At 41.9% G+C, this 14,649-nt stretch overlaps 1 protein-coding gene across 1 annotated transcript in view; it reads left to right on the top strand.

The window, feature by feature from the left end:
* SLAIN1 (SLAIN motif family member 1) overlaps nt 1–14,649 on the top strand; it is a 56,431-nt gene that overhangs the window by 29,733 nt on the left and 12,049 nt on the right. Inside the window, exons 3-4 of the mRNA XM_044913465.1 lie at nt 11,258–11,407; nt 13,507–13,848. Of these exons, the coding sequence (XP_044769400.1) occupies nt 11,258–11,407; nt 13,507–13,848 (492 nt within the window). The remainder of the gene's footprint in view (nt 1–11,257; nt 11,408–13,506; nt 13,849–14,649) is intronic.

The raw sequence follows: 14,649 nt of genomic DNA, 5'->3' as shown, positions 1-14,649 counted from the left end.
GGTCAAGAGCAGGAAGGTTCTTATTGGTGATCTAGTCTGTCCTTTAACAAGAGGAACCACACTGTTTTCAGACATGAGATAATCGAGCCTGTTTCTTCTAGAACTGGACTGTAGCCTCTTCCTTGACTTACCTTGTTATTGCCATGTGGAGCTTGGAAGTCACTCTGGCTGGCTGTCATGGCTTGCACGGTGGCTGTCATCCAAATTAGATGCAGCTGTCGAATCTGCATGACAACATCGCATCATTGGCAGATGGTTAGGTCATTCTTTTCCCTTGTTCTTTTTGGGTTAAATTAGGACTTTCACAGAGGCCGACTTACCACGTTTTGTGGCCATTTTCACTGTCCTTATGTTTGATTAAAGCCACAGTCATCAGGTCTAAAGGAAAAATGGCTTCTATAAAAGGGCATTTTTAGACATGCCTTTGAAGTGTAATTACTGCTGAAGTCAGATGTGGTTTTTTAACGTCCCCTGTTAATTGGAGATGGGAAGTCTGATCATTTGTGCAGTTTTAGAGCTCACTCCAGTCTTGGGCAGCCCTGAATCTGGTCCATGTATGCTTGGAGTTGGCAGCTTTTCTTCTGTTTTGACCAGCGATGAAATGGAAACAAGTTGGCTGACAGTCCAGAGAATATCCCCTTTCCAACCCTCATTTTTCAGTTTTTAGACCATTGTCCTGGTTAGAGAAGACCCACGGAGAGAGAAGAGCAGAGAGAAGAACATTCAGCGTGTGGTCTTGGGACAGGTTAAGCTCTGAGAAGTAGAAAAAAGTCTAATGCTTAAATGGTAACTAGACACTTGAACCAGCAAGTCTTACTTTACCTAGAAAACGTTTGACCTATTAAATTCAAGATCAAGAATAATTATAAAAGTCAGATCCCTATGGAATAAATGTGGTTAAATAATACTCCTTCATGGTGAAACTTTGTAACTCTCATTCAAGTATTAAACATTTATCTGCCAGTCATTGCAGGTATATAATCCCTTAGTTACTTTTAAACCTCGTATATTTTAAAACTTAATCCTAATGTTGAAAGTGACTTTCTTGATTAGCTCTAGGTATTATTTATATGGGTAAATGACCTCTTTTATTAGATGTTTCTTAAAGATGGTATGTAAGTCATGTTTTTGTAAGTTTTACATTTTGAATACAACCGAAGTTTATATATTGAGTATTACAGTGTTCTGGGGCTATATGTTTATATAAATATGTATTTAAACACATAAATATGTATATTAGCATATAACACAAACACATTTATGAACATAAATATGTGTTAACATGTAACAAACACATTATGTATATTGACATAAAACAAGTATACTTAACGGTTACAATTAACTTATCCTGAATAAATAGTCACTAAGAATACAATTAGGGAGGGACGTTTACTAGTTCTGTAGCCCCTCTCCTTATGTGAATACACTGGCAAATGCATAATAGTTGAATCTTCTTTACTTTGTGTATGTCTGGGAGAGATTGCTAAGAACACCTGTTTCAAAGAAGTAGTAGGCCTTCCCAGCTCCATGTGCGTATTCATTGGGTCATGGAGAGCGGTGGAGAAATTAATGCTATCAAGTTTACCCAGTAAAAATAGGGGATCAGATAAGCTGCAGGCCATATGTTCCTACCCCTGGGGGCTTGCTCAAGCTGGGGCCAAGTCAGCAGTGCTTACTTAATGTGAACTTGAAGCCCGAGTCTGGGCAGTCTGAGTTTATGAGAGTGAACCAGTAAAATACTATCTTTGCCTAGGTTCCTTAATTCCTTTAAGTTTAGCGTGAACATTTGAGTACATCAGTGTGCAAGCCTTTCTGTAGGCTCTAACCTCTAGGTATGGACAAATATAATCTGATTACCTGGGGAGTTTATAGCTGAGAGGATGGCTCATGAAAACAATCTTCTTGCCTAGTGGTGTGTGCGTTTAGGTCAAAGTGCTGTGGTCTGGATGAAACTTCCTGCCAACATAAGTGAATAGCAGGTATTAAAAGAGATGTCTCCCGTCCCTTCCCTGATCTTAGACCACTTGGTCACTGGTGTGAGTGAAAGGCCATGTGTGGAATTCCTCCAGTAGTTTGGCTTAGTACTGAGTCCTGCCCACCTGTTATGTAAAGAAGGCATAAAAGCAGAGGATTGAAAGTTTATCTCCCCTTTCCTCCTCTGGCCTTACTTTCCAGGACTCTGTGGTAAAGAACACCATTATTTAAGTGTCAGAGACATGACCTTAGGAGCCTGTGGTTTTGAAGAAACCATATTTCTTAAAATGTGGCATTTGGGACATATGTTTCCTCTGAGATAGTCTTTGGATACATAAGTGAGCACTGTTGACCTACCCTGATCAAGTTGTAGAATGTTCAAGGTTTAGTACTTTGGCTCTGACTGAGTTGAGGAAAGATCGAGTCTGTGAAATTGTCTAGATAAGAAGGCATAATGTAGAAAGCATGTGCATCATTTTGAGAGGACAGGTTAAAATGCCTTAGAATTAGGAGTGAAAGAGCAGAACATTTCTGTACTGTCCTTTCTCCTAGTTAACTTCTAGAACATTCCCCCTCTGGGTTTAGAGTATGGTTTTCCTCCAACTAGCTGTAACTTTTCAGTAGGCTTCTTTAAAAAAAAAAAATGCTTATAGTCTGTGAATGCATGCCACAAACTGCAGACTTTTGTCTTGTGCTTGCCACAGCCCTGCTTATTATCTTCCCACAAACGTGCCTTTTCACATGGAGACCCTGCAAACACTAAGATATTACCTGACTTGCTCCACATGAGAACTAGGATGTGGCAGGTTGGAGCCTGGAATTCTGGTATCTGGATTCTTAGTCCAATCTCCTTACAATCTTCTGTTGATCTTTAATATGTTGTGAAAAATTGCAGTAAAGAAGTACCCTGTTGGCCTTCATTGCTGTAACGCAACACCTGACTTACCTTACAGTGCAGTTCTAATCCTGTGTGTTCTCCAGAGTGACTGTTATAAAAGTGGTACGTGTGTTAGCCCGGGGGTTGGCAAACTGTGGCCGTATCTGGCCTTCAGCCTGTTCTTGCATGGCCTGTGAGGTAAGAATGCTGCTCACGTTTTCAGATAGTTGGAAAACATGAAAATTCATGGCCCATAATTTTTATGCAATTCACCTCTCAGTGTGTATAAATAAAGTTGTATTGGAGCATAGTCATATTCATTCATTCATGTGTGGCCTGGGGCTGCTGTATTGCTCTGATGGCAGAGTCCGTAGTTACAACCGAGACTGTATGGCCAGCAAAGCCTAGAATACTCACCGTCTGGCCCTTTACAGAAAACGTTGGTCAACCCTTGTGTTAGTTAGCCTGTTGCTGTGATCTCTGATTTCACTGGCAGTGAATATAGCCATCTAGCCCTTCATTTAACTCCCTTTACCAAGATCCTACCAAAGATCTCTAAAATATCCTGGCGGCAGATGACCTTGCAGTCAGTATCTAAGCCTAAACATCTTCAAATAATTTTTGAGGCTCACCTATTGTTACAGACTCACCTGGGCAGTCACTTGGGCTTCTCCCAGTGGGGGCCAGGCCATTACTACTACACTGGTTCTGTGTTCAAGCCTCTGCCTTGGGAGCACATTTATTGCCTTCTAGTTTACAGATGAAGGAGGCCATCATTGCATTCTCTGTCTTCTCACTAGCTTTGCCTCCCAGTTGCAGAGGAAGAAATAACCCTCCCTGTTCCCACGGCTGTCCCCTCTACCCTCTCTCTCTGCCCCATGCCTCCTGATCTCCAGGACCTCATGTCAGTGCATTCCCCTTTTCTGTAGACTCTTGTTTTCTCCTCTGGTTCTGTTCTGTTCTCATTCTATTAATATGCTCGTCTTTTCCCTTATCCTAAAACTATCCTCCCTTGAGTTTCATGCTCTGCAAACTACAACCCTGTTTCTTCTTTCTTTTATAGCCGGATCTCTCTAGAAAGAGTTATTTCTTCTTCCTCATCTTATGTCTGCTTGACCTCGTAACACAGATTTCTGCTTTAGCTCCTCTGTTGAACCTGCTCCCATCAGTGGCCCAGTTATCCAGCCAGTTGCTGTTTCTTACTCATTATCCTGTAGGACCTCTCTGCAGGAATTCCCATATTAACTGCTGCTTCCAGGTTGCAGCCCTTCATTACCTTTAGTGGTTTGGGGCTCTACTGATCCTTGAGCTCCTGAATTCTCTCAGTGACCTTAGTGTCTGTTACTGAGTCTCCCTTTACCCACTCGTAAATGTTCCTTAAGTACCTTCCTTATGTGCATTCTCCTTGGGTGATTTCATTCATGCCTATGGCTTCATCTAACACCTACTTGTTTACGTGCCCCAAATTCTTCCTCTCTAGCTTCTTTCCCGAGCTCTCAACTCCTTAGTGGGCACCAGCACGTAGGCGTGTCCTATAACTATCTCAAATGCAGCTCATTTTCTCCTCTCACTAAGCATGCTTATGTCATGTTGCCTGTCTCAGTGGTTGGCGTCAGTGTCTTAGAAACCATGGCCTTAGCTTTGGCCACCTCCTTTCCTCCACTCCCTGTATTCATTGGGCCACCAGGTGACTCCTCTTTAGCTCAGATGTGGCTTAGTTAACATGTTCCCATCAAGTGTTCTGCTGATCCTTTAGTTCGGTACCTTGGATGTCTCACCAGCTCCCCCGTGAATCCTAACTGGTCTTCTGGTCATCACTCTGCCCACATTGTCCATCGTCTATATGACGATTTATGTCATCTTCATAAAACACCTATCTGACCATGTCTTTCTCATTCTCAGAACACCGATTGAATATTAAAGCGCATCCTCCTAATGACAGTGCAGAACCTGCTGCTCCTGACCCACCAGTCCTGGCTCTTCTCCCACGTGCCTGCGCCTCAGTCCCAACGCCATTCGCCATTCCTTGAATGTGCACTGCTTTGTCTTGCTTCCATGGCTTCTGCCAAGTTATTTCTGTCTGGAATGGCATTGTACCCTGCAGGGTAAACTCCTCAACCTTCAAGAGCCATGTTAAACATAGTGTCTTCCGGTGAAGTCTTTGGTTTCCCTTGGAAAGTGAATCACTGTCTTCACTTTGTGAGTGTACTTCATGGTGCCTTTATTCCACTTACTCTATCACATCAGATGCATATCCGACTTGCCTGCCTTTGGCGCTAGCTGGGCTTTAGGAATTGGAGTGGGAAGGAGAGGAGAGCGATAATCAAATTGTATTCATCTCCGTATCTGCAGCATCTGGTACTTTATAGCCCCGTGGTGGGTGCCTGCTCAAATGAATAGAGAAATGAATTTTAAAAAGCAGGTGGGAGCATCAGGGCCAGATTTCTCAGAACGACTGTGGAGCAGGAAAATAACTATGTGCTGTGTGTGTCTTTGGAAGATATTTGCATCACTACTGGAGACTGACCTTTCATGTTTTTGGGTTTTGGTTTTTTTAGTATTTTTAATATTTTTTAATATTTGTGAAGTTTAATAAACTTCACAGAAATTTCTTCACAGGACCCTGATTTGGAATGCGGCTGTGCCGTTAGAAGCCAGTAGAAAGAGTAAGAGTGCTGCCCCCCAGGACTGACTTCTTCACCTAACTCAGATGCTACACCGTTGGAAGCAGGACATAGAGAAATTCCACGAAACGCTCTTAGCTGTTTTGTGAATAGTGTCTTTGATTGTAAGAAATGGTAGCATTTCAAGAATTTGAGGAAGCTTTGTTGCCTTCTTGCATGGTTTACTGCCAACTGGTGTTCTTGGCACAGCCCTTCACTTTAACTGTGCCACGCAGCGTTGTAGGAATGAGCTCATCCTAAGACAGGGACCCAATCGTAGGTCCTAGCCATAAGTGATATAAAGTCCTTTAGCTGGAAGCCAGAAGATTCACACAAAGTTCAGCAACTTAATAGTTATTAGGAAGTACTAAGACATTGTGCTCCTGCAGGTATATGTCTTCATGGAGCCTCTGTCTAGCTGGGCTGAAAGGACTAAACTAACTTTTGTCTTCAGAGATACTATATATATTGAATTATAGTTAATAAGTTTAAGAAGTTGGGCAGAACCATTTAGGTGTTAAGGTAGGAATGGTAGAATGGTTTGAAATAGGAGATATTAGTGAACTCGGCCAAGATTTTGAACACACTGAGCTTTGACTGTTTACTGTGTGCCAGACAGTGTATTAGGTACTGAAGGCCATCTCTCTAGGGAGAAGAAAGTGTGAAAAGGATCGTTTCTGGAAAGTATTCTAGCACTGCCTTATTGTTGAACTCTTAGTACCGATCTTTGAGGATTATCACTGAACTTCTCATTAGATCAGTTTCTCTTTTTTCTTTTATGCAAATTAAGTCCTGCTCTTTCTTAAATTTGATTTTGACTATATGCAGAGACCTATATATTCCACAAAAATTTCAATATTTACTGTGTTTGCTATGAACCTAGGCAAGGCATGGAAGGAATGTCATTGTTACTTTTTGATTAATAATTTTCAGTGTGGAGAATTAAAGAAATTTAGATTCTTTCTTAAACCTATCCTGTCCTTTGTGATTTTTCTGGATATTATCATCACTGGAACATTTATCAAATTAAACTTTTTCTTGGGGGGCATTTATATTTAATGATGTACAAAAATAGCTTCACAAATCTAATTTATTTTTTAAGTCTGGCAATTTTGAAGATGTACCAAAAATAATTGCCCATTAGACATTCTTTTGGCAGAAAGATGAAGGACCAGTCCACACCTTAGTACTTTATCAAATTTATTTCAATAGAAGATGCTTGTTAGGGGCACCTGGGTGGCTCAGTTGTCAAGCGTCTGCCTTCAGCTCAGGTCATGATCCCAGGGTCCTGGGATTGAGCCCCACATTGGGCTCCCTGCTGAGCAGGGAGCCTGCTTCTCCCTCTCCCACTCCCCCTGCTTGTGTTCCCTCTCTCGCTGTGTCTCTTTCTGTCAAATAAATAAAATCTTAAAGAAAAAAAAAAAAAGACGCTTGTTAGAGGAGGGAGCCAAGTAGAAGGTTTTGCTGTCCGAGTGTGTTAGCAAGGAAACCAGAAATGCTGGAGGTGGGCAGGAGGGCGCAGCGGTGGGGAGGGGTCCCGGCGAGATGATCCCGAGCGCCTTCCAGATCCCGTGTGCCGTGAAGAGCCACTGCGGAACTTCAGTGGGAGAGAGTAATACGGTTTAAATAGTATTGGATGGACGCAGCCGTGGTCGTGATGTTCAGAGCCGGCTGGCCAGGGCGGTGGTGGTGACTACAGGTTGGTTGAGGAGTAGATGGCGTTCATCTGGTGTGAGGTGGCGAGCATCTCGATTCAGGAGGTTGCAGTAGGATGAGAGAGCATGCGGAAAAGAGTGTCCTGGGAGGCAGTCCAACTTAAGGTTGGGAATGAAAACCTTTAGTGTGTCCTGGTGTTTGGGCCCAGCTCTGCTATTCGAGGGCTTGGAATAGAACAAAAAGTTACGGAGTCCATGCCACCTCCAAGTTTGAGAAGCGCCTGACTTATAGGTAGAACTTTGCAGTGGAGGGTAGGGAAATGTAACTGCCGTTCAGAACTTTATTATCCATTTTCTCCATTGGCAACATTGTCTTACTTTGTTTTTAGGGTCCTTGCAATCATCACTGAGCCTCTCAAATAACTTAATATCTTCATATGAAAAGTCCATTAAATTAATTGAGTGAAAAAGATAAAATTGCCCTTTAGAAGGTTCTTTTGTTTTATGCTCTATAAGAATGCTTCCTGGGGGGCACCTGGCTGGCTTGCTCAGTAGAGCATGTGACTCTTGATCTTGGGGTCATGAGTTCAAGCGCCACAAGACCCATAAAAATGCTTCGTGTTACAATTTGTATAATCCTTCGGCTACATAGTGAAGAAGTAGGATGTAATGGCTTCCTCTCTTTTCCCTTTTCCTCCACCACAGCCTTGGGTGCTGGTCTAACATTGTTTTGTTAGCTTGCCCCCATGATAATTCTCCTCCCTCTTCTTAAAAACCTCCATGCTAAAGGACAATGTAGAGCATTCTTTCTTGCAATAGATGCTAATTGTGTTCTTAGTCGGGATCTTGCTGTCATAGCCACAATCACTGTGCCATTGTGCTGGGAGTCTGGGTCACAGTAGTTACTGTGCCGAGAGATGAATGCTGTTTACTTGGGATGCGTTGTCGCCTGCATCTGTGGGTGAGAACACGCAGTTACTGTAATTTGCCTGGCAAGTGATCAAACATCATCTGTTTAGCAAATCAGCCGTCACAAAGAGCTGTTGGTCTTTTTTTTTAATATAGAATTTTAATGAGAAACTTTGAGTCCTAGAGTTTGAAGGTGTGAAAGCGGCTAACCCCAATCTTTCAGTGTATTTGGGGATCAGGTTTACGTATCTAGAAGTTCCGGGACTGGGAATGCCAGCTCCGCGGGTCTCCGCTCTGGCTCAGCTTGAGAAGAGCTGCTTAACCACACGTAGTTACATACTGGGTAAGTGAGGTGACTGGTGTGAGTTAGGAACCAAGCTTCGCTGCCGCAGTGGCCCCTTGCGGACACTTGCGAGTTCCGAAAGAGGGGTCATTGCGAATGCAGTTTCTTTGCCTAGCTCTTTCACCTACAGAAGGAAAAGGTTGTTTTTGTTTTGTTTTGTTTTTTAATTTTTTTTTTTTTTTTGGAATGGAATGGTACTTATCTCAAGAATTCTTGCTTGAAATAAGAGGAAACGTTTTGCTCTTTTAAATAACCTTGGTGATATTTGCAAGGATGTTAAGAATCCCAGTTTTGGAGCCAATTATTTTCTTGACCCCCCACATCCCATGGTGTCTCTCTCTTCACCCCACTGCCCATTTTTAAACACTTTTTAGTTGTCCGACTGCGCATTAGCAGTGCTCATTAAAAGTGGTCTGGGCCATGCATGTCACAGTGGCCCTTTGTATACTTGCTCCTCCAGGTTTTGTCACATTTCCAGCAAATACCCAGTTATTGCTTTAAGTGAGGTTTAACCTCATCTATATTTCTGAGGTGTTCCCTCCTGTCCTGCTTATTAGTACATGTCAAAATGATTGCTTTTCAGAAAAATGGATGTTCCTAGCACAGTAATTTGCATCCCTTGAAGGGAGAGTTCGTGGTATTTGGTGTGACTTAAGTTTTTACAGTTTGAGGTCTTTTTCATGATCTCAAGAACTTAGAAATAGCAGCAGGGGTTGGCAATTTGGGAGGAGGGAAATACATTAATTAGGCCAGGTGAAATGTAAGAATTAGATCATTTGCCCATTGTAGGTAATACTCCTTTTTGTTCCTTACTTTAAAAGATTAAAGTAATAGTATGTGTCATCCTACCTTTAAATGTTACACAAGTAACACATGTTCCATACAGAAAATTTGGAAGATATTTTTTATTAAAAAAATACCCAGCAAATCACCAGTTAATCTCTATGCCTGCCATCACAAATAGCTGTCATTAAATTTTGTAACCTTCTCCTGTGGTTTTGTTATTATTTTTCCATAAGGCTTGTTTTGGACTCAGGGCAGCCATTCAGAAAGGCAGTCATCCTGTTAAGTTTGTCCTGTAAGCCAAGAGCACCAACATTTTCTGATACAAAATGGGTTGAAAATTAATCTTAGGAAGAAAAAATGCAGGACTGTGTATAGTTAATACTAACATTCCCCACAATTTTTAATTTTGAGGTTTTTTTGGACACTCACCTTTTATATTACTACAAAACACTTAAGTCCTTGTGCAGAAATAGAGTAGGAAAACATTTCCAGTGTAGAAACTCAAAACAAGGTTTCCTTATTACCCAGGCATATTGGCTTTAATCAAGCTGATTACTAATTCTTAAATGGAGGTATCAACAGGAATTCACAAATGGCCTGTTTTTACATGTTTCCGCCTTAGATAAATGGAAGTCATTTAAGATATCTTTATGAAACGTTGCTTTGTCTTTTCGTTTTTTTTTTTAACCTCTGCCCTTTCTCCCTCTGACCCAGTCAGCTCCCGGGTAGCTAACTGCTGTTGTTTATTTTCTGCTTCTGTGACAGTGAGCCGATGGCGGAGTCTCTTCTCTTCAAATGTCTCACTGGCTTTTCCTTACAGTCCTGTTGCAAGACTCAGCCCATATAGCAATGGCATTAATACTCCCAGCTTCTCTAAAACCTCAAATAAAGCAATACTAACACCTGAGAGAACAGGTAATCTTTCAACTTCTTGACTAGCTGCTTGCATTGTCAGTAAGAACAGCTTAAGTACCTCTTTCCCTGGAAAAGTTGAGGGTGATCCTGCAGTGGAGAGTGTGTGCTGCACACTGACTCTGGGTGCAGAGAGGAGGCCGGCCTTAATTTGCTTGAGCACCGGCAGGCAACGTGCTGTCCCTTGTGTGTCGTGGGCAGGTTTTCCCTGGTTAGCGAAGACCTGCGTGTCTGGTGACCTTTCCAGACACCTAATGTGCTTTCAGCATTAAATGTCGAACTCAGTTCAGGTATTTTCATTATGATTCAGGAAGATAAACCTTTTGTGTCTTTGGTTTTTTAAGTTTTATTTTTCTGATAGCTTTTTGTTTTTAAAGCCAGGGCTACACAGAAGAAATAGCCACAGTACCTTTTTGTGAGATGAAGTTCTCTTCCTTTCCTTATTTGTGTCAGCGTTGGTGTGATTCCATTCCTACAGCTGTTCTCCCTTTGGGTCCTTTCTTCCTTCGTTCTCTTACCCAAGCCATTGCTTTTTTTACTTTCGTGGGTGACTACGGGTCTCCTGTGACTACTGTGCTCTGTCCTTTATTAAGGTTTTGGATATGCTTCTGTGTATATATGCGTGCCTTTTCTGTGTGATGTTCTTGTACCTGTTCGAAAAATGGACCAGGTTATAATTTAATAATCAATTACTACCAGAGACAAGCATATCTGATTATTAATTGAAAGTGAACATGGATATGTATTCTTATATAATGCCTTTAGATATATATTTATCTAATGGGATGCAGATTTCACCACTGGTGAGATAGATATATATATATATATAGTTTGTTTTTTTAATGTGGTAAAAAATAACTCCATCTACTCTCTTAACAATTTTTTTTTGGTGTGTAGTACAGAGTGATTTTTTTTAAATTGTGAAAATTGAATTTGAAAACAAATGGTTTTGCATATGTGAATTATGAACATGTGAAAGATATGCATATTGTCTCGCTGGTAAATGGTGACGTGTTGGTCACTTTTGGGTGACCTGGAACTAGGGAAAAAATTGCTGACTTGATACAGGAATTGTTAGGCATGATGTCGATATCAGTTCTTCAGGCTAAATAATAAACGTATTTCCTTTGTGTTTTAGGTTACACCTCCAGGGGCTCCCCTCTCAGTCCCCAGTCCTCTATAGACAGTGAGCTGAGCACTTCGGAATTGGAAGATGATTCTATCTCCATGGGATATAAGTTACAGGATCTCACTGACGTTCAGATCATGGCTCGTCTCCAAGAAGAAAGTATGTTCTTTTTAAAGTAGAAAACTTCTTAAACTAGAGGCTTCTGCTTGAAATGTAAGGAGGTAGGGAGGCTCGGGCATTTCTCCCCAGGTAATGGGTAAACATTAGATGCTTTTTCTCATACTCCCCTAGCTTGTAGGTGGGCCAGTTAGTGCTTCTCAGGCTCTTGTGGGCATCGGAAGGTGTTAGAACATACAAAATACATTATATATAAAGACATTGATCAGAATACATTATAAAGACATTGTGGTATAGCTACTGTGGAAACCGTTTGTCCATTTCTTAAAAAACTAACCATGCGATTTCCATAGGCCCCAGCAAGTTGCCTGCCGGTTGCAGTCTTGGGCACTTTTCCCAGAATAGTGGAAATTTGTGTTCACACAAATAGCTGTATATGTTTGTGGTGCTTTATTCGTAATAGCCCCGAACTGGCAGGAACTCAGATGCCCTTCAGGCGGTGCATGGTTCATGAGGTTGGGGCGCCACATACCCTGGAGTACCACTACTCAGCAGTAAGGAGGAGTGGACTGTTGATGCAGGCGGCGTCTTGGACGACTCTCCCAGGAATAATGCTGAGTGAGAAAAGATGATTTCATACTGCCGTAATTCCATTTATATAACATTTGAGAATGAGAAAATTTTAGAAATGGGAGGACAGATGAGTGGGGGATGGGGGTTAGAGACAGGATGTGGGATCTCGGGAGGGAGGTAGATGTGATGAAAGGGCAGCACAAGGGATTTTTGTTGTTTTGTGAGTTTTTGGAGTTCAGTATTTTGACACTGGTGGTAGATATTTGATCCTACATTTGATCCTACAGATCCTAAAATGTATAGAACTTAATACATGTACCTGAGTAAAACTGGGAATATCTAAACAAGATGGGTTTATATCACAATATCCCAGTTGTCATATTATTCTGTAATTTTGCAAAATGCTACCGTTGGGGGAAACTGGGCAGAGTGCATAAGCAACCTCTGTATTAGTTCTTTGAACTGCATGTAAGTCTATAGTTATCTTAATATAGGCTCAGTTAAAATGCATTGATAAACTTCTCAGGATAAATAATGGTAGAAGAGAAGATAATTGAACTGGGACAGCTTATCACTGGTTCTGCAGTAAAGTTAACCAGTCATCTAGGAATGAACTACTGCAAGGGTATTATAAGGGCATCAAAACGCACAGTGAGCTGCCGAGCACTGGAGGGGTTAGGCTTGTTCTGGAATTACCTTTTCAGGTCAGCATAAAGTAGAAACAGCCAACTATCCTTTCATTGAAGCATGGCCATTTCCTGCTTTCAGAATTAGTCAGGGCTATTATGAGAAACACTGTCATGCTTATGGAGAGTTTAATAAGATAACATTCTGAGGGGCAAAGTGATGGTTTTATGTTATTATTCAGTAGTAGTAAAATAACAGCGAGTTGTTCTGAAAACATATGGCTAAACGATTAATGTCCTTTCCTTCTTTAAAAAAAATTGTGGTATTGGCAATGACGTGAATAACTAGAAACTTCCAGTCTATTTTTAGATGGTTGTCATTTGGGCTGACCCAAAACCATTGAATTATTGAAGTGTCAGGATGCTTTGAAAAAGATAATATTAGTAACAAGTAGAACAGAGAGGCGACCTTGTAAGAGAATATTTTGTACCCCAGGTTTTGAACTTTGTTTGCTTTGACTTTGAAAGCTGGGGATGAAGGACAGGAGTTCCTCCCTGGGAGGAGATTTGATTGTTTTAACTGTCTAACCCATAACATGCTATTCATAATGATAATGGGTAGCTTCTCCTAGGTATCTCTCCAGATTTCAGAAGGGATCATTTGGGGGTATTGACAGACACTGACCGATGAACTGTGGCAGTATATTTAGTCTTCTCTGGAATCGGGGTAGTCTTTTTACAGAACAGTACAGCCTAGTATTAGACACCTGTTTGTTGGGTAAATGTATCTGTTTTCTTGGGACTTAATAAACTATGAACAGGATAACGGGTCTTCATTTGAATTATTTGTCTAGAGCACGTTTTCTTCCGATCCTTAATTGCAACTTGATTTTTGCTAGACTGAAACATCTCCTGAGGCAATACTGTTCCTTGTTGTCCTAGGTCTCAGGCAAGATTACGCTTCCACCTCAGCATCTGTGTCCAGACATAGCTCCAGTGTGTCACTGAATTCAGGAAAAAAAGGGACGTGTAGTGATCAAGAATATGATCGCTTCAGTCTGGAGGACGAGGAAGAATTTGATCATTTGCCACCACCTCAGCCTCGTCTTCCAAGGTGTTCACCTTTCCAAAGAGGCATTCCCCACTCACAGACTTTCTCCAGCATTCGGGAGTGTAGGAGGAGCCCCAGTTCCCAGTATTTTCCTTCAAGTAATTACCAGCAGCAACAGTATTACTCACCTCAAGCCCAAACTCCAGATCAGCAACCAAATCGGACCAATGGAGGTAGGTTATGTGTGCCCTTCGGTGTTTAATGTGCTTTGATCTTTCATGTGTGATTAAGAAATGGTTTTAAGGTCAGTGTAAATAATTAGTAAATGTTTCCCAGATTTATGAAGTATGTCTTCAAGACCTGATCAGTTTGGTCTAAGTTTAAATCTAAAATTGCCCAGCGTCTGATGATATGTCCCAGATTTACAGACCTACGGCTTCAGAAAACACCACCATGAAGTAGCCAACACCGAACGGGCCATGCGTGGGGGGTGTCTGTGTGCGGCGGCTCGGTCAGGGCAGGACGGGCTGGTGGTGCTGTGGTGTTCACCGGGGAGCCCCGTGAGCTGTGGCTCCTTACCTGTGCCTCACCCCAGTCTCTCCCGGCCGTTCCTGGCACGGAGTGATGCAGGGGGAACATGCCCATCCAGATTCAGGGCACGTTTGGATGTCTTTCCTTGTGACATCTAGAAGAAAGGTCTGTGTAGCAGGAGGGATAAGGAGGCTGATACTTGGCTTGATAATGGGAAGTTGATCTGCCCCAACGTCAACATGGAGGGTCAGAGAACGTGTCATCTCTTGTATTTTTTCCTTTCTCCCTCTTTGCCATCTGTCTTCCTTCCCCACTCCAGGACTTACAGTCCTTGACCTCCAACACACTGTAGGGAGAACAATCATGTACTCTCCTAAGCCTGGTATGCTTTTATACTAATGACCAGCCAGACTTTTCACACACAAATCCTATATAATATGGAGGAAAAAACCAGATTTATAATTACAGCGTCTAATTATCATATAGCACCATTTCTGGGCCCA

Source organism: Neomonachus schauinslandi, chromosome 3 (assembly GCF_002201575.2).
Source record: "Neomonachus schauinslandi chromosome 3, ASM220157v2, whole genome shotgun sequence".
Taxonomy (NCBI): Eukaryota; Metazoa; Chordata; class Mammalia; order Carnivora; family Phocidae; genus Neomonachus; species Neomonachus schauinslandi.
This window is presented reverse-complemented; position numbering and strand designations above follow the sequence as displayed.